At 40.5% G+C, this 23,956-nt stretch overlaps 2 protein-coding genes across 3 annotated transcripts in view; one reads left to right on the plus strand and one right to left on the minus strand.

Moving 5' to 3' along the window:
- Positions 1 to 7,330, plus strand: part of mtrex (Mtr4 exosome RNA helicase) — a 20,463-nt gene extending 13,133 nt beyond the window's left edge. Inside the window, exons 20-27 of the mRNA XM_061071125.1 lie at positions 1,601 to 1,711; positions 1,801 to 1,989; positions 2,950 to 3,113; positions 3,563 to 3,668; positions 4,729 to 4,785; positions 4,881 to 5,043; positions 6,530 to 6,634; positions 6,914 to 7,330. Coding sequence (XP_060927108.1) covers positions 1,601 to 1,711; positions 1,801 to 1,989; positions 2,950 to 3,113; positions 3,563 to 3,668; positions 4,729 to 4,785; positions 4,881 to 5,043; positions 6,530 to 6,634; positions 6,914 to 6,966 — 948 coding nt within the window. The 3' untranslated portion in view covers positions 6,967 to 7,330. The remainder of the gene's footprint in view (positions 1 to 1,600; positions 1,712 to 1,800; positions 1,990 to 2,949; positions 3,114 to 3,562; positions 3,669 to 4,728; positions 4,786 to 4,880; positions 5,044 to 6,529; positions 6,635 to 6,913) is intronic.
- Positions 7,187 to 22,252, minus strand: plpp1a (phospholipid phosphatase 1a). 2 transcript variants are annotated; one of them, XM_061071145.1, is made up of 6 exons: positions 22,137 to 22,252; positions 17,355 to 17,506; positions 14,903 to 15,180; positions 12,384 to 12,441; positions 10,623 to 10,799; positions 7,187 to 8,315 (listed from the first exon to the last, which is right to left on the minus strand). In XM_061071145.1, the coding sequence occupies exons 1-6, from the start codon at positions 22,192 to 22,194 to the stop codon at positions 8,205 to 8,207; spliced, it is 834 nt and encodes a 277-aa protein (XP_060927128.1). In that variant the 5' UTR covers positions 22,195 to 22,252; the 3' UTR covers positions 7,187 to 8,204. The 2 variants fall into 2 exon arrangements, with proteins under 2 accessions (XP_060927128.1, XP_060927119.1); XM_061071136.1 differs by lacking the exon at positions 17,355 to 17,506 and adding an exon at positions 19,092 to 19,246.
- Positions 22,253 to 23,956: the final 1,704 nt, after the last annotated feature.

The following is a 23,956-nucleotide window of genomic DNA, read 5'->3' on the forward strand; positions in this document are numbered from 1 at the left end:
TACATACACAGGTTTGATGCCAGTGCACTTCTATCAATCAATTTTTATTTTCCATGTAAACAAAAGTGACATATAACCAACATTTTTGCACTTGACTTTAGGGCTGCAACTAACGACTATTCTGATAGTCGATTAGTCACCGATTATTGAAACGATTAATCGGATTATGAATGACACAAATTCTCAATAGCTATTATTTAGCAAGCAGCTTTTAAATTTAGCTTGAGGTTGTTCAAGGCATGTGATGACTGAAAATAAAGACAATAAAGATAGATACTTCATTACAAAAAATGTCTTTTAATAAACTTTGCTGCATATAAGGGTACTGTTGACACAAAAGCAAAGAAATCAAGTTTTTGTCCATTTAAAACCAAGGACAGGCAAAGTGCTATTAAAAAAAATTAATTTAAATTTAACTTTCCCTTTTTACTGTGAACCAAGAACAGGCCAAGTGCTGGTACTAAAAATAAATTAAAAATCAAGTATCCATTTTTCGTGTTAACAAAAAAGGACAGGGAAAATAACATTAATAAAAACATCAACAAACGAAACTACAGTCTTCTTCGGACTAAATCATTTTGATTAAAACAAGACGTTTGTCAGGCAATAGGATAACATTTCGCTTTTAAACTCGTTAAAAAAAAGTTTAAAACATATTTTTGTAATGGATGCTAGAATCCTGCGCGCAGGTATATACGTGTATATGTAACATCTGACAGAGGCGAGTCCGCATCGTCTCCGTTACGAAGTCACACGTGCCTCCTCCTCAAATGCACGTGTCCTGCTGCCCTGGAGAGCAGGTCCGCTGTGCAGATACTGCAGGTAGTTTTTCTCGGGCCATGTTAAGAGTGAAGTTCTCCCGAACTTTTTACTTCCTGGTGCGCGACTGCGCGCGGCAGCGGACGCCGACATTGGTCCATGTTTCGTCGCTATTGCACATGCGCGACTTTCAGAGATAGGAAGGGAGCGAGATGGCTCACTCCTCAGGTACTTCCATCAGCACCTCCGGTAAAACGACGTTTAGTTCCGCTGCGCGGCACGAGAAACACGCGCTATGACGTCACCAACGAATCATCGACGAGTAAATTCGTCAGCGACTATTTTGGTTATCGATTTTTGTCGACGACGTCGACTAATCGTTGCACCCCTACTTGACTTGTAACAGGCCTGAATGGGTCAGGTATCCACACTGACTCATTTTGAGATATAACCATTAGATCATGGTGGCGAGAGAAGGAGACTGCAACACTCCACAAATTGACAAAGGAAACAAATGCTAAAATTCCATTGTCTTAATATTTAGCTGAATTTCCCTTTAGTTTTCTAAAAAACTCTGCAGTAAAATTACTTGAATCTTGACATACTGACAGTGGGTGTCACCAACAAGAGTGACGTGAAGTTAAAGGTTCCTGTTGCACCCTCTTTTTCTGTTACGGTTTAATCACACCCAACTAGAGAGTAACCCTAGCCTAGCTGTCTTTATCTGAATGCATCTATTATTTCCGTCAGGGTAATAGAAATAACTCTTGTGAAATATGAGTAAAAAATTTTCAGGACGCTTGGCCAATAACTCCTGTGATTCGAACCTATTCTGGTGCAGGTGGTCCCAGTGATGCTGCATCTCCTGAATTCCATCAGCTCCGTTCGTCTTTACATCCCCAAAGACCTGAGGCCCTTTGACAACAGGCAGCTCATGCTCAAGTCTATTCAGGTAAAAGGAACTGCAGCCATCTTGAAACAAACAAATTGTGTAAAAATGCAAATGTTACTTGTTTCACCTCTCCGTGTATTGCCCTTCAGGAGGTGCAGAAGCGTTTCCCCGACGGCGTCCCTCTGCTCGACCCCGTAGACGACATGGGCATTAAAGACCCTGGTCTGAAGAAAGTCATTCAGAAAGTGGAGGCCTTTGAGCACCGCATGTACTCCCACACCCTGCACAGTGACCCCAACCTGGAATCTGTGTATTCGCTCTGTGAGAAGAAAGCGCTGGTGAGAAACTGTGTGTGTGTTTGTTTCAGTTTGTGTTGGTCATGTGAAACCTGTTAAATGTCAAACCCTTTTAAAAGAAGAAACATTTATCCACAGTTGGGTGTTGTTGCTTTTGAATTATTAATACTTCCCTATTCATTCTTTAATCGTTTCTATTCATTTTCATCAGCTACAGTTGTTAGATTTCAAACCGTGACCTTCCTTTGTCTTTTCCTGCCAGACCGGTTGGTTTTAATTGCTTATACACTTATAAGGACAAATACAGGAAGAAAGTAAGGACCTTAAATCCACAGGGCCTCAGCCATAGGTCAGAACAGAACCCGCTAATGACCATGAAAAAAAGTCTGGAACAAGACATCGAAATTAAAAGGAGCAATGTAAATGCGTACCTTTTTTAGACATTTCAGAACAATCAAAAGAAATAATGCTCATGACAATGCTGGACATGTAGTTATAGAAAAGTTAATACAATAAATATCAAAACATTCTTAGTCGCATACAAATATAATATATGGCCTCATCCAAATGTATTGGGATTTGTTTTTCCCTGTTCATAATTGAACCAGGACAATGTCACTTAGCTCCTATTTATTATCACAAAGTGTATTAATTGCACTGAAATATAATAAACATACCTCAGTGAATAGTTGCTCTGGTCGTCGAAAACATTTTAGCTCTCATCTTCGTATGTGATAGATTTCTTTTGCATCTCAGAAGTGCAGCTTTCCATGAGGAATGAACCATGCTGGTGAAATCTTAGTGTTGTAATGGGTGGTAAAGGTTAGAGTGGATAATGAACAGATAAGCAGGCAGATGAACATCCATCACTAAGGTTGAAATGAGTTCATACTCATAATCACTGGAAGTTTACAAAGTGCTTTTATGAGCCCTGGAAGTTACATTAGGTGAAGGTTACATGGTCTAACAGTAATTGTGTGTGTGTGTGTGTGTGTGTCTTAGATCGCAGCAGATGTTCGCACGGCCAAGCGCGAGCTGAAGAAAGCTCGCACCGTCCTGCAGATGGACAAGCTGAAGTGCAGGAAGAGAGTTCTGCGACGCCTCGGCTTCGCCAGCCCCTCGGATGTGATCGAGATCAAAGGGCGAGTTGCATGCGAAATCAGCAGGTAGGGAACCACAACAGTTTGTAGGAACACAATGACACAACTGTACACAGAATATTTCCTACATACGTCTCATTAATGCAACTTGGTGTCACTATATTTGTTCTTATTGTGGCCGCCCCCCCCCCCCCCCCCCCCAGTTTGAGAACCACACAAAAAACTTCTTTAAACTCATGACAAACAAACTACAGTAGAAAATAAGCGATTTTTAGAACAAAGGGATGCGGGAGAACAAAAATGCCAACCCAGAGGAGGGAAAAACAAAACAAAACAAAAACAGGAGAAAAGTGCTCGTTATTTTCAGTTGAGTTTTGCATTAGCAGATTTGTAAGTCACATAAACCAACCATCAACCACCTGGGCCACTTAAGGCCTCATGCAAAGAGCCGGCAGGTTGAGACTTGGGTAATAAAAAGTCCCATCTGTTCATCCACTCTGCGTTTCTCTTCCCAGTGCTGACGAGCTGCTGCTGACGGAGATGGTGTTCAACGGCCTCTTCAACGACCTGACGGTGGAGCAAGCCGTCGCCCTGCTGTCCTGCTTCGTCTTCCAGGAGAACGTACGGACAGACACACACAGGCGTACAAAACAAACACGATTCCTCTTATCCGCCGCACAAACAGATATTAAGCCTTTTTCCGAACGCTGAGATAAACAGTTGATTCTCGTTTCCACACACTTGCATTCTTGGCCTCTTCCCGTGCTCTGCGAACGCAACAGAAACCTGAGGTTGACGTGTGTTTGTCTTCCCTAATGATGCCTGTATTCTCAGTGAGCTCATCCAGCCTCAGATGGTTCAAAAAACTGAAGGTGTGTGTGTGTGTGTGTGTGTGTGTGTGTGTGTGTGTGTGTGTGTGTGTGTGTGTGTGTGTGTGTGTGTGTGTGTGTGTGTGTGTGTGTGTGTGTGTGTGTGTGTGTGTGTGTGTGTGTGTGTGTGTGTGTGTGTGTGTGTGTGTGTGTGTGTGTGTGTGTGTGTGTGTGTGTGTGGCTGCTGTTGGCTCAAGATACTGATTGAATATCAAAATGCTAGTAAGAGTTAACTAACTTCAGGTGGTGGTAGGAGGCGTTCAGTACAAACATTCACTGGTCAATTCTTCTACAGTTTTTTTTTGTTATTTGAGAGTAAATCAATCTTTTACAGTTTTAGCCAAATAGAATAAGCAATTTAAACTTCTTTGTGAGTCTGCACCTTCTATTTTGAGACATTTTGTAGATAAAATTAATGATCATGCAAATAATGTTTGGATTAATTGACAATAATGTAATATTTTACATTCCTTAATTGAAGTCTCACCAATGGAAAAAATTTAAATGTTGTGCCATAACACTACTGTACAGAAACACAGGTGTCGTTCGTACAAAAAAACCGTATAGAATGTCCGTCTCTAATGTCCGATGCTTTACATGTTCAGTTCATGACACAAAGTGCGAGTGAGTGAAGTCAATTTACAATCAAAATTGGCAATCCGGCCAATGAGAGAGCAGCAGGTTTCAGTTTTTGGGATCTAGATCGGTTTCATTTGTCTAAAAAGGTTTAAGTAGCAATGTTGTTCTGTCTAAAATTAAAAAAATGTTGGAAATGGCTGTTACATTATCAGTGATGTCCTTTTGTCCTCCAGGCCAGTGAGATGCCAAAACTAACTGAACAGTTAGCTGCACCTCTGAGACAGATGCAGGTGAGATGACACAAAACTGTCCCACGTTTGTTTCTGAAGGTTTGAGTTTGGTGGAAATGTTTATACCCATGTGTTTTTTCTCTCGCTGTGTTCAGGAGTGTGCAAAGCGGATCGCCAAGGTGTCGGCAGATGCGAAGCTGGATATAGACGAGGAGACTTACATGAACCAGTTTAAACCTCACCTGATGGATGTGATCTTCGCGTGGGCCAATGGCTCCACGTTCGCTCAAATCTGCAAGATGACGGACGTCTTTGAAGGTGGGTCCATGAAATCAGGGGCTTCCTACCGGCCAATGGGTGGAAGATAACCAAAAAGTATTTATTTAATCAAGTATTCTAATTAAGTACTATTATGAAGTACTGAATGAATCTATTTTGTGCTACCACATTTAATAAGTTAACACTTCCCTTTATAGGTTTTCAAATTTAGATTAGGTCTTAATATTTTAAAGAAAAAAAAGGTTTGTCATCAACCCCCTCTTTTGGAACCATCGCACCAATATACCGTAAATAACTGGATTTAAAGTAAATAAAACTTGCTCCACCTCAACAAGTGACTGTGTCTGACACAACTAAGCATCACTATTAATCACATACATTACAGTTACATGGGCCGTTCTGAACTTTTACATTGAAGGATCTGAATTCTTCTTCCTTCTCTGCTGAGCTACAACACTGCTCTTGTAGCAGCAACACTTCGCCTTTGATTTATTCACTGTCACATGTGCAGGCACTCTGAGGTTGGAAGAGTTTCACTAATTGATTTATTACGTGTGGTCCGATCCGAACCCGGTTCCAACTCCACCATTTTCCCCATAGTTTGTGTCTGTTAACTCCCAACAATGACCTCATCCGTGAAATATTGGATATAGTTGGAAATGACACTAAGTTGGGAAACTGCAGGGAGTTTGAGATCTGCTTGTGTCTGTTGGCAAAGGACAGAGATGGAGGACTTGGAAGTATCGGTTGAGAGTATTTTCAGATGAATCATCTCATCTTTCTATTTAAATGTTAATGACATTTGGGTTTAAACCAAACTATTTTTCCAGTCTGTAAATTCAGTTTAAACCAATAATTCAGATTATCTTTTATTATTAAATATGAACAGAAATGTAACGTCGAACATTTTGTTCATATTCAGTATTCACACAATTTGTGCCCATTGCTCCAGTCACTGACGTCAACGAATGACGGATAGGAGTCAAATCAGTGTTCAATCACCAGTTGCTATGTGGAACTAGCAACTGGCGGGTCCCAGCCTCCGCATAGATTTCTAGTAGACACCAATCAAGATGAAGCTGTGACAACTACAGTCAATCAGAGCGGACCAGACCTACCAGGTTTCTCCTGGTGAAAGGTTGTGTCGTGTCCTCAGTCAGTTGTGTAGTATGAACTCGCAGCGGCTTCAAGACTCCAGATCACAAGACAGTGAGTCGTGTAGAGTGAACTTGGCAGAATGGACTGACTCTATGCCACCATCAGTTCATTTTTATTAATTAGAAGTATGTTACTTACTTATTTTCCTGATAATGAGCAATAGGGTTCTTTCCTGGAAACTTATTTTAAATTGGCGTATAATGTGGGCCAGCGTGTCATAGGAATCAAAAGGTTTAAGAAGTGAGCTGTGATGTTCTGCAGAAAGGAAACTCTTCACTCGAGACTCCTTATTCAACCATCACATGAACATGTTTTTTAAGTAGAGAATCCTCACAATAAACACTGTGCGTTTGTGTGTCTGGTTCAGGGAGCATCATCCGCTGCATGCGTCGTCTGGAGGAGGTGCTGAGACAGATGTGCTCTGCAGCCAAGGCCATTGGCAACACTGAGCTGGAGAACAAGTTCGCTGAAGGTAAGAACAGGAAGCAATCAATGGATTCAAGGACGAAGGCCAATACCTCATGGTTATAATCCGTTTTTGTTCAGTCTAATATGATACTTGAAACCTTTTGAAAGAGATGTGTAAAGACGCCATCTTGAACTGTTTTGACAGACTTTCCATTTTCTAACCTTTTAAAAATGTACAATGTCGTTTTTTATGCAGCGGAATGTGTTTCAGTAAATTCTTTAAAGAAAATGAAGTCTCAGTTTGAAATTGCTCATTGATGTTGGTCGATTTGTGTCTTTGCAGGAATAACAAAGATCAAGAGGGACATAGTTTTTGCTGCCAGTCTCTACCTATAAAGACGGATTCTCTTTCACAGTGTGGCTGCTGGAGGACACAAGCTATTTTTGACCTTTGCTCATGATGAGCCCCTGATGGAGCTCTCGGCCTCCCTTAATTTTTTTTTTAACTCTCACATTGGGCTCAAATGTTAATCTGCTTATGTACAAAAATAATTGTCGTTTTGATATTTTTTCCCTGTTGAGTTGCATTTTATAAAAATAGTTCCACACATCTGGATGACAAAGTAAACAAGTCATGCTTTAATTATAAGTGGTGACTCAACACATAATACATCCAACACTTGTCTTCACTGGTTTTCATGTTTAGTGAAATTTCTTTCTTTGGACATCTGTACATATTTGTAACATTTATTTTCAATAAAAGTCTGTGTGTTGACTTGTTTATACATACAGATTATACAAAAAGTACATTGTTGTTTATTCACTTGATGTCTATATCAGTTCGTAGATACACAGGAAGCCGTGATAGCAGCAGCAGTCCAGCAAAGGCAACACGGGATTTGAAAACTGACCGCTGACTCTCCAGCTCTCTAACCAAGCTCCCTCCTCCACTACGTGAGGTTAGACAGCTGGAGAATCAGCAGTGGAGTGGGTCTGGAGTCAGCTGCTCCACATGAGAAGGCTCTCCCCCTCTGGTCCAGGATGAGCTTTAGCCTCCAGCGTGTTCTTGCATTAAATCTAACTCTTACAATTAGCCCTTTGTATTAACAAGGCATTAAAGATTGTTCCGCGTCTCTGGGAGCTGGAGTTTTTTCTAAAAGTGACCCTAAATCAGATCTGTGAGCAGACTGACTCCAGGTCAGGAAAAGCACAAAGCCCTCTTCTCTCCCCCAGCAGTGGTCAGACCCTTTACAGTTGAGTACACGTAGGCAAGTCCTCCCACTGGCTCAGTTGATCGATGGTTCCCATCTTAACAGAACCTCTAGCCTCTAATCTATATCTCATTCAGTCACTTTTACAAATCTACCAGGGTTGGACAAGATGGCAAATTTGTCTAAAATCATAGAAGTCTTAAAATCTGAAACGGCCTGAGGTGTAGCTTTAAAAAAAAAAAAGTGTCCTGGTTTGCACAGTCATCAGATAGATTTCTTAAATTAAAAAAATTCGGGTACTCCATACTGAATCCATGCAGGGTAGGATGAAGAGAATTTGCGTGCAATGACAGGCTAGAGAGCTGGGGTCCTCGATGTGCGTTTGGACAGAGCAGAGGTTTCCTCCTTCACCTCCTGCTTAGCTTAGTGCGTACTCTCAAAGTGGTTTCCATTAGTCGGGCTCTCCTGAAGGGTCGTCATGTCCTCTTTACGGGATTCCACACGGGGCTTGAAGAAGTCCGACACGCAGAAGACCTGCAGGATGAGAGTGTTGGTTATACATCTGTACCTGTCAGTGGTGTATAAAGTACAGATATCTTACTTGAAAGTGACTCCGGTAAAAGTCACCCGTCAGAAAATGACTTGAGTCTTAGAGTCGCTCATATTAAATGTACTTAAGTATCAAAAGTACAAGTACCAAAATTAAAAGTGATAAGGGCTTTTTATAGTAGGCCTATACAGACACAAAACAACCCAAAATTGTTCTCTTCAGGATTTATTTCAACTGACTGAAAAATTAAAAATTATAACACTATATATATAATGTATAATTTTACAAATTTTTAACCCAAGATGCTGAGGTTAAAATAGTATTGGACAAGTGCATCTGAACTTCTAGAGACAACAAAGAATCAACACAACAGAATAAACAAGTGCCTCTTGAGTCTACCTAAGAACACTAATAGACCAAAGTATAACCACTAAAAAAGTCTGTAAATAAAACTAAACATGAACCTTTCATCAGTAGCAGGAGTGATACACAATGCCCCTTATGATAACTCAGCAAAGGGAAACTAGGCACACAAAATAAGATAGTTTCTCTTTTGTTTACAGCCTGGACAGTGCTAGTACAGAGAAGAAACGACACTGGACGGTTTTGCTGCCAAATTTCAGACTGAACAAGGAAATAAATAATTGAAGACCAATGTTTTTTTGAATGCTAAATAACATCTACAAAATACATCCAATTGAATATCTTAAGGTGCAAATTTGGTTACAGTATTTTGGTGATTTTATTTTGAAGTTTATAAATTATCAGTGTCTTGCTTGACGGCACTTCAACACTAACCTTTTGTGTCTATTAGCTGTACTTTGTAACTGCCTGTATATCTGCCCGCCAGCTTGTCCACGCATCTACATGTAAGCCTGTTTATTTATCATTAGACTATCTTCACTGAATGGGCCTGCGTTTGTGTTTGCATTTGTTTCCAGCAGGGTGACAATACACCTGTAGGGTATCTTGCCTGTAGGGACGGCAAAGTGAAGACACAACCCTGCTTGAAGTTGTACACATTAGCCAGTTTTTACAATACATATATAAAGACTCAACAGCTTCTAAGTTGTGTTGAGTCAGCAAAAAGGGCGACTAAGGATTGGAATTGGCAATATATAGATATATAATATCTTTGCAAAAATTATATTGGCATTATAGTGAGTGGAAAACTGGGCCTGATTACCCAGGGTTCCATTTGGCGAGGTCCATTAAAAAACCTGAATTGTGTGCGTGAATATGCAGTCGTCCACGACACAGTGTTTGTTTTTGGTTGTGTTGGCTGAAAGTTGTTTTTGAGTTTGTTTATATAATTGGTTGTGTTGTTTGTTTTTCCATCTTGACTTGTTTTTAATCTGTTTGTTTTGTTTACGTGGACGTGTAAGACTAAGTAGACAGGGCCAACCAATGATAGTCTATAACAGTTTTTGTTTAAACTAACTACTTCCAATATTTTCTTTAAGACAAGTTAACCACTTGCTGCTTCGAGCTATGTATTTATGTGCAGATGTTGACACGAAGCAGGAAAGGGAAAACAAATGTGAATCCATAAAGGAATACCTTCAAAAAATCATGTAAAATCACCTAATAAAAGCCAATCATTTGCCTGAATAATAATAATTACAATTTCAATAGGGCCTCACGTCTGTCAGTGCCTGTCAGTGCTCGGGCCCTAATAATAAAGACTGCAGGAGCGAGAGAGAGAAAGAGAGGTGCCGTGCGTAAGAAGCACGTTCCGCCAACCTCCGCTGCTCAAGTAATGAGCCAGTTTTGAGAATGTAAGAAGTAGAAAGTACAGATATTTGTGCTCAAATGTAGCTAGTAAAAGTAAAAAGTCGTCAGGAAAATAAATACTCAAGTAAAGTACAGATATGTGAAAAATCTACTTAAGTACAGTAAAAAAGTATTTCTACTTTGTTATTTCCCACCACTGGTACCTGTGCACTGCCAAAAAAAAGAACCTAAGATGTCAACTTGGATAGGCCACGGGATTCAAGAGCTTTTGGCAATGAGAACTAAAATGCGAGATTTCTGCAGAATGCATACGTCGTGCGCGGCCTCCTGTGTGCTCTGCTCAGGCCCCGCCCCTCGCCTGAATGCTCCAAATATTATCTTGTTGTGAATGAGTCTGACGTGGAAAATCTCCTGCTGCTTTCTTTATATGTTGTAGGCAAACTCTGGAAAGTGTCCCGTACCAATTTCGCGGAGTCATTGTCTGAAAACTGCTTTGTTGCATCTAATGACGTGAGAAAAGGCCCCTGAATCTATTTTCCCTGTAAAGTAACACTTACCACCAGTAAAGCCATGAGGGCCCCCTGCAGGAGTCCAGTCAGCACGTCGCTCCAGTGGTGTTTATAATCGGACACTCTGGAAAATCCTGTGTACACAGTCGCAGCGATAAGGAAGAACTGGAGTGTGGGTCGCAGCAGCCTCGCCCACTCAACCTGGAGTCGAGCCTGCAGATAGAGCTGAGAGAGACACGGGACAATGATTAGAACAAGGGGCCCGATTGTAGCAGCATTCCTGCAAGTGTGAGGACGACTGAGAACTTCCATTTCCACACAAGAGACAAGCTCGTGATGCAGCAAAACGCCCCAGAATTGAACATTCTTTTTATAGTTTGTTTAACTTCCTTTTCTTAGTTTGAGGCGAGAAAACCATCTACAGGCCACATTTCCCTTCGTCAAACTGACCTTCAAATCTGTTTACTACCAGTTTGTTTCTGCTACAGGATCCATGATTTAATCTGATGACCGATAACCCCACCACCTCTGGAGCAGGATGATTTATTGCTTAAGAATCTTTGATCTGCTGAAGGTCATTCTGGCCGTAAACGAGGCAACTGTTTTGTTTGTGTTAAAAACAGGGAGTGCCTCTTCTTTTTGTTTGGAACAAGGACAAATGGTACTTTATCCCGATGCCCTTCCTGTTCTACTTCCCCCTCTGACGCAAGCGCCATCATTTGATTGGCGACTGGAGAATAAAACAAAGATCTGTAGGCAAATGTTAATCAAACTTGAACTTAAGCGCTGCAGTGGGACGGGTGGTGGCAGGACTTTGTCCCAGTGTCTATTTATATCTCCTGCTGCTGACTCATAAAGTTTATCATCAGGGCGGGGCAGTAAAATCAGCTCTTACCGAACGCATAGGAAACTCAGAGATGCTGCAAGTGTCCGAGCAGAACAGTGAAGACGATGTGTGAAAGTTTAGTGAAGCCCTGCTGCTCAGATGAATAGTCGATAGGTATTTTGGGAAGCTGGCTATTCACTGTTATTGATGAGATTCAGATGAAGAAATCAATGCTAAAATGTCTGTGTTAAATAAAAAGCTAAAGCCAAAAACCAACCTAAAATCAGCTAACTGAATCCTGCCTTTAGCTACATTTTTACTGGATAGATATAAAACAAGTTGTAGTAACTGAGGGATGAAAGTAAGAGATAAAACATAAGATAAGAGATTTTAAAAGTAACCAATAAAAAGGTCAATGAAATTGGGTTAAAATGACCCTGACACTTATATTAACAGACAGATGAATTTGAATAATAACAATGTAATAACCTAATGTCTTAAAAATGAACTGAATTAAAAGCCAGGCTGAGATGTGTTGGAACCTCTCAACACTTCCAGCTACTCTCAGGTCCAGGGATCCAGCTTGGAGCAAATGAGCTGCCTCCATAAAAGGTTCTTGTCTCACACTTGATTAATGGTTCAGTTTAGATTATAAGAGCACAAATTGATTTGACACTCAGGTTTTTGTACTGAAGAACTTAAGGCTGAGCCAGGCTAGCTGTTTCCCTCTGTTTTCAGTGTCTGTGCGAAGCCAAGTTAACCAGCTCCTGGTTCTAGCTTTAAATGTAAAGGTCAGACATGAGAGGCATCAATCTTCCCATCTTAACGTTATGATTAGCATAACTCCCAAAAACTATTCCTTTCAGTTGCAGTTCATCAATATGCACATATGGTATATTAACACGACAAAGCAATGATCCTGTATAAACAGTGTTGTGGTGAATATGAACTGATGGATCTATGTTTCTGGTGTAGCTACTTACAGCCAGGAACAACATGCAGTACATGGAGAATGAGGCGTGGCCCGAGTAGAAGGACAACCTGCGAAGGAAATACAAGACAATGACTCAACGTTTTTTCATTCATTTGCAATGAAAAAGAAAAACCTCACAAGTTAGAAGAGATGTCTTGTATTGTTGTATGGATCACTATTACATGTTATTAGTCAGAGCCAAAAGCCCGACAACACCACAGCCTGGTAGACCCTATATTTAGAGATTATAGTGGAGTTGATGTAATGTAACTGTACACCGGTTTATTTGGCGTGCTATTCGACTCCGGCATTCGATGAGGGGTCCTAGGCTTTGCGGGATGGAATAAGAAGAGATGTGTATTTCAGGGCTGCTTGTTACCGAGAGGCCGGTTTACTGAGCTGTCTGGATTAATGTGAAAGGTAAATCCCTCAAACTGGACCACAGAGACTTGGAAAACTAAATAGCTCCACTGGGGGTTTTAACTCTGCCAAAATAAACAACACTCACTCCCCTGTGGCTCAGTCGTCTCTTACACAAACAAATTTCAGCAATTTTATCCATCAAGCAGCCAAATACGCAAAGATATGACGTTTACAATAAGAATTAAGACCTCAATTTAGAAGCTGAAATCGTGGGTTGGTAATTCATTATCATCATTTTGAGTTAGTGATTCATCATTCAGCACACCACTGGTACCATGGTAACCCAACCGAGCTGACCAATGCCATGATAGCACTGACCTCTGTGGCGTCGGATTAAAGCTGTGTCATACCCACAGAGAGCTGCACTCATTCTATATTCATGGTTTCAGTTAGCATGAATTATTTGTGCCTTGTGGATTCCTTCCTTACAAGAGAACAAACATTTTCCCACTTAAGTCTCATCCAACTTAATGTATTTTTCTCTTTTACAGGAAAACCAATGCAGTTGTGACAGCAGGCCTCCTCTCTTCTGTGGAAGTTGAAATCAGCGGAGGAGGAATCATGTTACTGTAAGTGGATCCATAACCTGCTCTCTCCTCTGCTGCTGCATTTATTCACTCTGTTAGTGACAAGCAGAACATCTTAAAAGCCTCTGATATCTTCCTCGTCTCACTATGTTTTTCTCCTGGCCTGCTGACGTCTGTTTATGCTACGTCTAACAAGAAAAGAAATACAGACTGCAGTGTACGAAGCGATGAGGCTGCAGGAAATGTCAACAATTGTGCACCACACCCTGGGTAATGTACAGGAGAGGAGAAACGGGTGGGTGGGCACATTTCCACTGAGCTCTCAGACTCAGAGGCTGCGGCTCGGAGAAACACTCCCACCTGTGAGAACAATGACCTGACCTTCAAGAAGAACAGAGGAGAGAAGCGTAGAAGGTTCCTCTAAGCTCTTAAAAATCCTCCTCTACACTGACTCGAGGGGCACAGTTGATGTCACCGTTCAGGCCCCTGCTTCTATAATTACCACTGTTGTCCGTGGTCGTTACCAGATCAGAATGGGAAGTGGAAATCCTCTCCGCCTACTTTGCTTCCTGCTGCTCTGAGCTGATAAGGAACAGCTTGGAATCAAAGCAGAAACGTCAGATTCCTGTAGTGTTACTCTGCTCAATCATCTCCAGTTGACAAAAGGTTCGCACAGCATCTAACTGAAAACACTCCCTTATGTCATCTGTATTCAGCCTCACATAGGCCTGAACATGTAAATGATGATTAAAGCACTCTAAAAACATATCAAGTGTTCTGCACGTTTTCAGACTTCTCCTCATATCTGTTATTTAAAATCCACCCCTTTAACTGGAATACTCTTATTGCCTCTCTTAAACATTTGTCCTCCTGATTTCTGAACAAGGCTCTTCCTTTCAAATCACAGTGAGGTCCCTCTTCGATCCATTACATTCAGTATTAGATTGTAAGAGATTTTTAACTCTACACATGATTTTAATACATTTTAGAGTCTTTACTTTTTAAAAGAGGGAGAAACAATTTGTTGTTTCAGTGGAACTAAAGTGAACAGTATATAAAGGAGATGAAGCTTTATTTAGAAAATATTTTACTCTGCAACTAGCCAAGAACCTACACACTGCAGCTAAAAATTCAAGTTAATATTTACTAGTCTGCTTGTTATTTTCTAAGATAAAACCATCCTTTGTTTTGTTTATAAATTCAAAGAAATTCCAATACCAGGTCTCTACCATATATGACAAAGTAAATTCTATTTTGAGAAGATGAAACCAGCAGAACAGTTGGAGTTTTTAGCTTTTTCACTGAAAGTAAACAAAACAGAAAACCTACAGCTACCTTCAGCAGAACAGCCAGGAAGCTTTTGTGTTGTAGTGACAGCAGAGAATCTTGTCACTTCTGAGTTGCTGCTCATTGAGCTCATGCTTTTATTGGACAGAAATACCTTTAGACGTGTATGAACATTTTTATCGGCTCTGTTCATACAGTGGTGGTAGCAGTAAAAGAACAATGGTCAGAGATCAATTTGAAACAAATAAAACAGGCAAAGACAACAGGTGTTTTGAGATGAAATGACCCCTACCTGCCCTCGTTGACCTTGGTCGCATCTCCGGTGCATGTGAAGTTTTCGATATAACCCCCTGAACAGTTGATCTTGTTCCAGTCGGGCCTGCAAATGTCCAGGAAGTGTGGCCTGAGCCGACCGATGGAATACTTGGCGATGTCGGTCAGAGACTGGCTCATGGCGGCACCAAAGAGAAAGGTGCCGATGGCTTTGTAAACAGAAGCAAGGTAGTTGCCGAAAGACGACTTGGATTTGATGCGGTTTAGATAAACTGAAAGGCACTCGCCAATGATCATCTGCAAGAGGGAGGGGAAGGAGACAGAGTCAGACGTTTGCAGAGGTAAACAAACTCCCAAATGAAAATCAAAGATGCAACTGAAAGAATTCCACAACATCAGAGCCAGCAATATTCCCTAATCCCATCACCACTATCTTCACACAAAGCTGTTTTCTTTATGTAACTGCTTTTAGAGGATTAGTTTGACCTTTTTAGAGATACACAATCGTTCTTGTATAGGATTATTGATACCACTCTCAAATCTCATATTGGTGAATCATGAACCACAGCTAGCAGCCGGCTAACTTAGCTTAGCACAGCTGATGAGTCTTTGTCCAAACTAAAATCACCTTCCCACCACAGATCAGCCTTTTTTATGGATTAAACAAACAAGATATAGGGTATCAATATGAGATTATGATATTCAAATCAATCAATTATACTTTATTGTCCCATGGGGAAATTAGTGTTGGGCCAAAGTGCTACAGCAGCTGCAGAACAGCACATTGTGTAACAAACAACAACACATTAAGATAAATGTATTCTTTCAAAGCCTTTGGGCAGAGGCTGGCAAATTGTTTCCCTCTCTTTCACATCATTATGCTAAGCTAACTACCGCCTGGCTGTAGCTTTACCACCGCTAAGTGGGTTAGGTTTTACTTTTGTGAATTTCAGCAGGATGACTCAAAAACTACAGAGCCGAATTCCATTCACTTTTATGGAAGCGGGGTTCATGACTGAAGGAAGAACCCCCACATTTTTGGGCACTTCCTCGGACGCTGTGGGATAGGACGTTAGCCTTGGCGGAGGTGTATGCATTCTCTGAGCATCCGTCTAGTTAACAACATGACATCTGAGAGTGGTAGAATAATTCTTCTCTCCCAACTCTGGGCAAGAATGCAATGTCAATGTCAAATCATTCCTTTAAATACATTGAACAACAACAAATATTATTATTATCATCTTCTAAGATAGTAAATACTGTTGGAAATATCATGAGCAAAGGAAGATGTCCACTTAAAATAATTAACTTGACTCCTTGAGTTGGCTGTAAATGTTTATATTAGACCATGCCTGTTGTGAGATGTCATCGTAATACATTTGTTTATATGTATATCATTTGTGTATTTGAGCTGTGGGATACATCAGAGGAATGACTCATAACTTCCCCTTGTTGGCCTCGTTATGGTTCAGATGCATGTGAATGTGTATGTTTGGTAACAGTGTGAGCAGATAATGACTCTTCTCACATAAAAGCTGTTGACGGGACTTTATGCTTCCGCTTTGCTTCCAGTTTCTTTAAATGCTGAGAATAAGAGAACTGCAAACTTCTGCTGATTTGTCACTAAAGATTTAGGTTGTCGGTTTCTAATAGAGCTGCTTTACCTCAACTAAGTCCAGCTATACATTTTTTAAAAGTATGTTTACAATGGAGGATGGATGTCAGCGATATTTCATTCATCCGTGGAGGTTAAAGCTTCAGTATGGAAACTTTCTGCAAAACCTCACTTGTCTTTAGTGAAAGGACATTTTCAATGCTTTTATATAGAATTGACTGGGTCTATTAAATATTCAACAAATTATTATTATTATTCAACAGACCGAGGTTAACACCTCACTGCTTGTGAAGACTTTGCCTCATTAAGCTTCCTGTCACAGTGGCTGCAGATATAGTTAGTAGTGGAAGATATAATTATATATATTTTGGGCTTTGATACCAATATTACAGAGTGAAAGACTTCTGATACATACCACAAATTCAACTTAATATATTGAAGTTGAAATAAGAAAATTAACATTATTTTGTTAAATAAACATAAATACAGGATTTTCTGAATTGTTTGTTTTGTATAATAAAAGTGGTCATAACAGCAGATGAGTCTGTGACAGTCTAATATCAGCTGATTCTTACTGACCACTTGATTTTTGTCCAGCTTTTAACGGCGTGTCTCAGAGCACCTCTCCATGTCATCTTGAAAACAGTTTCTACAACATGCTATTAGGCAACTAAACTAAGGTTAATGGTAGCGATGGTTAATTCAAGCAGTTAAAACACATACATTACAGAATAATCAATAAACCAGCAACCATGGTTAAAGAGAAAGAAAGAAGTTAAAAGTGGATGAAGATGAGCAGCAAATATTGAAGGAGGAGTATAAGAAGATACGAAAAGTATCAAACTGATGCACTTACAGTGAGTATTACGACGGGAATCATGACACCCCCTAACAACTGATAGGAGATGGTCTCCTCTTTAGCGGGGTACTTGATTGAATCATCATTACAGAAAAAGCCCCGCTGGAAAGGAGTGTGTTGCACATTGAGTATTACAAACGGGAGTCCAGCTAGCAGAGAAGCAGTGAGAGAAAAACACAAATAATAAGTTACAAAGATGTCACAGCGGCTCAGATGCAACAGTCTGTGGCTGTGCGAAGACGGAGACGGTAGCCATGCGAGAGAGGCGTCCCCTGCATCGTCCCCCATCTTCTGCAAATATTAATGGTTTTAAATGGAACGAGACAGTTGAATGCTGTTAAACAGTGAAAGTTAAAAGAGCAAACTTCAGAGCACAAAAAGAGACATTTTGAGGAGGTAAATGAGACGTGAGCCCTGTAACTTTCTCTCCTAGGCTGTGATAGGTGCAGCTGACGGCTTGTTGAATTGGGGATGTGGTTGACTTCCATCCAGCAGACCCACGGGAAGCTGAAGCTGTCAGTGCGTGAGAGGAAGCAGCCATCTCACAGACTGTGCATCCTTCACATGACTGAAACTCTACACCACATTACGCACGTTCTCGTTCACTTTCATCCGCAGTTTTTTTATTTCTCTTCCCGTCAGGAAAAAGATAAGACTTTACATCTTATTAGATTGGACTTCCGGAGCTAACGCTCTAAATTCCCACGTGCTTTCCTGCAGTTTGGCAGATGGTGAGGTGTTTGCAGATTAAACAACAGTAACATTTAAGAATATAAATAGAGCAACAGATTGAGGTTATGAATACTCGTGATACATACAGAACTTGATGGAAGAGATTAACTACTGATTTTACAAAGTAATAAGAGGACACACACACACACAATGAGCAATTTCTCAGAAAACGATCGCTCCGGTCCAAAAGTGCATTCCAGCTATTTTAAGGAACAGAGGGACACGGCACGCAGCCTGCATGTGTGTTGCACTAATTCAAAACAGCAACACAGATTTAACCAAAGAGATAAAAAAATAAAAAGACTTTCCTTTCTTCCTTCATATCATCCGTATTCAGATTAACACATTCATTTGTGGTTCTGTTCTTTTGTGCGAGGTTGAGTTTGTGTCTGGCTGGACTAAATGTTTAGTGCTGGACTAATCACATATTTGACTATATTATAAATAGTTTGGAAGGTAAATATAATTTGTGTTTTATTATATTAATATTGAAGGACATATCATAAAGATCTATGACCTGATTGAAACAATAATTTTATGGCAGAAAGCCTCATGGAAACCCTGTGGTAAGTGAGATCAAACAAACCTTTGCTCTAGGACTGTTTATGATCTTGTGTGTGTTTGTGTGTGTGTGCCTGTGTGTGTGTTTTAAATTGTTTTAAAGTGGACATCCTCCTTTACCTTCAGCTTAGTATAACTAAAGTACATTTCCAGTATTTGGTGTCAATAACAGTGACAGTTGAAATGATCTGTAGTTTCGCAAGTAAACAAAAAGCTAGTCATTATGAAAATGTGTTAGCCTTCAAACATACTGGTTTTGCTGGCTCTGTGAGTCCTAACACAAGGGGAAAACAAGTGTAACTGATAACAATAATTTCTGCTTTCCCTGTAGGTGTGCTGGTGCACTAAATCTAACCAAACGCCCTGGCACACCTTGGAATGCTTTACTGTCATGAGCTACACCTGTGGCCGTGTCTACACTACGTCATGACTCCTACTTACGCAGCTAATGGGCAGGGCGAAGCCCACAGTGTAGAGAACTGTGGAGGTGACAGTGCTGTTGTGGAACGGGTACTTGATGCTGTCGTCGTTACAGAAAAAGCCCCTCTGGTAAGGGCGGATCTTACCCAGGTTAAAGGCTGCAAGAGGCAGACCTCCTGTGGACAGAGATCAGGAGGAGTTAAGGCAGGAAGAAGTCAGACATGGCAGAGAAAGTGAGGGAGCTGAGGGACAAGGGTGGAGGTCTTCAACTATGTCCTCTTTCGGGTGAAGGTGAAAGACCCCCGACCTTTCTAGCAACCGACCTGAGACTATGATTAGCTCCATTATGTTTCTTATTGCTACTAAACCCAATGAAAAAACCACAAAGATGTGCTTAATCCGCCACAAGCCCACTTCTTCTAAGAAAATAAACTTATTTTTATGTCAACTATAAACATTAATTCACATTGTGTGTTCTGCTTACATAGATGTTCATTTCATATCAGCAAACATAAATGCAAATACCAATATGTCTGTGAACCTCTCAGATCAGCCATTATCACCAAACCAATTCATATTGGTCGGGCGCTAGAAAAAGCGTCATAATTGTAGCACAGAGAGTTGTCACGTTTTTGGACGGAGCCTTGATGGAAAAGTTAATGGATTATGCTGATTCGAGTGCAAAGTCCATAGAGGGTAACACTGCCGTCAATTCTCTGACTGTTTAGCCGAGAGTTGCTCATCCATTTGAACAGAAGTTGAGGGTCTGTTATATTATTGGACATTTACATTCCCTGTCAAATAAAGGCAGAAAAGACTAGTCTGAAGTATCTTCTCTCTGGTATTTTTGTTCTGTTGCTTCTGCAGCTGTTGGCGCCTTCAGCTGTGCCATTCAGAATTTGACAGGCAACAACAGCTGGAGATGCCAGTGAGTCGGGACAGAAACACGCCCACGGCAGGACATGGGCAAGACCCCACTGTAACTTTCTAAAAGTGTAACAATTTACTTTGATCCCATCTGCAACCAAACAGCTTCACAACACATAATACATAAATAAAGACAAATGTGGATATATTGTAGCATAGATACATATTTCCAACTTATATCTTATCAAGACTCAATAGCAGCTTCTCCGTCCCTGCTAATGCATTTCAGAAACTCACATCTATCATGTTCATGTTCTTATTTCATTCCGTGTCAGTGTTACACGCAGCCGAGCATGACTGCTGGTAAGAGCCTCAGTCTGGGGACTCTCACAGATGATTATGATTTAGTGTGTGCGTGCATGTGTCATTAGCAAAATAATCAAGTTGGCGTCTGCATCAGTCGTCTAAACAGCTCACTGAGATTGTACAGTCCCACTGCTCCTCACCAGGTCAGATCCCATGAACCCTGAAAATGTGTTTCCCTTTTGGTTGGTGGGATGTTGGACTTATTGTTTGTTTCTTCCATTGTCGGTTTAGTTTCATCAAACTTTCAGGCATTTGGTACATATGAGGAGAACGGACTTTACAGTGAGGCAGGACACATTTAATTTATTGTATTCTACTGGATAATTTAAGCTTTTGTGTAGAACACACAAATTATTATTCCAAGGAGAGTATCTCTGTACATCTTCAAAAATATGTGCAAGGAAGGGTACAAACTATATTACAATCATCCTGCAAGCAAAACATACGCGAGCTGAAGGGCATGGCCAAATATTATATCAAGATAAAGTCAATGTCGATAAGTATCATGATTAATGTCACATTTTTATTGTTTAATACTTAAACAAATAACAATTAGTTTAAATGATCTACCTCAGTATTTTAAAAATGTTATACTTTATATCAATAATGTGCCATACCTCCTCACTGAGCTTACATTGCACAAGCATTATATCGACATATTGGACTTTTGTTATATTGCTATCGATAATAATTATATATGGATAATGTTGTATTGCCCAGTCCCTCTTGAGAGTGTCCAAGTGGAGCCAAAGCCTGATGAGTCATCGTACAAATCAATTATCCATAATCAGATTTGAAGCCTCAGAGGCCGTGTCTCAGCAGAATTGAAACATGGCCGCTCTCTAAGAGGACTTACAGGAATCTTAAACTGTAATGACAGTCTGACATTCACTTGTCTTACATGTTCTGAGGGGGAAACCCTCAAACCTTTAGTTTCATGAACCCGAATGAGGTGAGAGATGTCAGTGTTGACACGTGGGTTTAAAACATAGACTGAGAGGAAGTAGTGCCTCTTATAACTCACTTTTCTCAGGAATGTTGTTGTTTGTTGTTGTTTTTTTTGTTTGAGTGTTAAGGGAGTGGAAACCGGTTAACATTAGTGAGTGAGCTTCAAAATGTCCGACACGACATGTGCTCTAATTATAAGTGTTTTAATCGATAAGTCATTATTTCAAAGCAAAAAAGGGAAATATTTGAACGTAATTAATTTGGGATTTTAGCCCTTTTATCAAAGAAAACAAGGTATTTTCAACACGTCACTTACGACTCTGCGAACATACAATCAACACTTTTCAACACAACTTATTGTCCAAACAACTGATCAACTAATTTAGAACATGATCTGCATGCAAATCAAAATTTAAATGATTATTAGGTGCAAACTCAACTAAAATACCACTTGTACTCGGATAGCAATCCAATGTATGGGCGTGTATACACTTTGTGACTATTTTAAGTAAATAAACATTTGTCAGTGAGACTGTAACCATAGTAACCATATGCTGTACACGCGACATGCTGACCTAGTTACTGAGATCAATGTCATATTAGAATTTAAAACAGTGGCGGTCATTTGCATACAATGGAATCAGAGAACATGGGACTCTCCGCTGCATCGATCAGCCTCTACCTATCACACACAACCACAGATATCGATTGGTTATTGGAAGAATGAGAGGGTTTAAAACAAATGGCGTTGAAAGTCTCAGTCACACAGAACCAGCCACCACTCCCTTCATGTGACGACAGGGCTGTTACACATCCACACAGGAGGTTCGGGTTACGTCACAGATCGGATCCTATGGGAACCAGCAGGAAAGACAAACCACTCACCCAGGACGAGACAGGCCACGTCGAGCAGGACAAAGGGGATTCCTCGGGTCTCGAACATGTTGGCTCTTGTGTGTGTCGGAGGCGAGTCCCGGGCTCCAGCTGCTCGTCAGGGAGAGACACCGGGCTGAGGTGGGGGGGGGGGGGGGGGGGAGCCCTCGATAAGAAACGTGGACGCCCTCTTGTTGTGACGAACACACACAGACCGGTCCGGAGGCTCAGGCGGACAAACACGTCTTCCGGCCGGGTGGCGGAGGACAGCAGCTCAGCCCCTGCTCCGCCATGTCTGTTATTAGAGCTGTGAAATGGAGCCGGTTGTCTGTGTCTCTGTCATGTAAGAGGAGACGGTCTCCACCTGCACGGAGACCCCGGTGTGTCCTCCGGAGGATGTTCGGAAGCCGCAAGAGCCGGTTCGACGGTTGACGGAGAATCCCGGAGAGGTCCGAAGCTGCAGGGCCGGTGCTGCCTTCAGTGACCAGCGGAAATACGAGACTAGCCCCTTCGGTGACCTCACGCCACCGCTTACATTTCACATTATTAACACAAAAACAGGAGGTGCACCGATACACATGTGAGGGAAGGTTTTATGAATAAAATCTAACAAAGAGGACACTCAACAAAACTATGGGGAAACAAAAATATCGGATATTATACCTCAATTCCTAAATTTTCCCATTTTTACAAACTATAAAGAAATACGCTGAAAATGTATTTTATTCTTCAGGCAAATCATTTTTAACATTTCTTTACGATAGATGGAGCTAATTTCGACAGTAAAAAAACTAATATAAAAACAACTGTTAACTTGTTTGATGCTTGAACACTGGAAACCGGGTTATGATTGAATTATTATAAATACCTTCTCTTTTAAAAGTAACCATTTAATCTTAAATAATAATCTTATTAAAATTTTGGGAGATAATATAACTATAATAAAAAAAACGTTGTAAAATTGCAATTAATTAGTTGTTTGGCCAATAAATTATACACTAATCCATTTGTGACACATGATAATGTGTGTATACACACAATATGCTTTATTAACTTCAGTAATTCTGGGTATTATATACATATATATATATATATATGTATATAATTATCTCGGATAGTTTCATTTACCATGGCATGTCAACTAAGCAATGATAACAACTGACCGTATTTAGCTCACTGACCCCATCTAGTGTTCTGGAGGTTAAACTACACTAACAGCAAAATACTCTACTCCAGTAACTGGATATTATGCTGAATACAATCTCTGAACTCTTCACAGTGTCGATGTAGGAATTTTTTTACAGGCCTGAGGGCTCGAGGGGTCAGAAAAACCACAAAGAGATGCAGAGAATGATTAGAGGATGCAAAAAGACGACAAATGCAATATGACTACAAACATCACGGCTGTGTGGCTTCATTTTCTGTCTCTTTCGGTGTTGGTATCTCGCTCGTGTGTATGGGTGGAGGGCCTTTAACATGTCTGTGCCCAGGGGCCCATGGTGTCATTATTGGCCTATTGTTGTGAGGTAAAAAATTATATAATATAATGTCGAATTGGCGAAATACTTTGTTTTACTCTTTGAACAGGTGAGTCTAGATGCTTTGTTTTTACTGTTCACTCTTGTAATTAAGCAGGGTCTTTAATTCAATATTCCCCTGATTCTCTGACAGATCAAGAAAGAGTAATTAAAAGTAGCAATATAAAAACAAAGCTTATATGGAAAACTACCTTTACAAAACAATCTTTGGCAATAAAATAATAAACAATATATTAGTATCATGGACATTTTATATACACACACGTTTATTGTGTTCTATGGTACTTAAGAAAA

Source organism: Limanda limanda, chromosome 1 (assembly GCF_963576545.1).
Source record: "Limanda limanda chromosome 1, fLimLim1.1, whole genome shotgun sequence".
NCBI lineage: Eukaryota > Metazoa > Chordata > Actinopteri > Pleuronectiformes > Pleuronectidae > Limanda > Limanda limanda.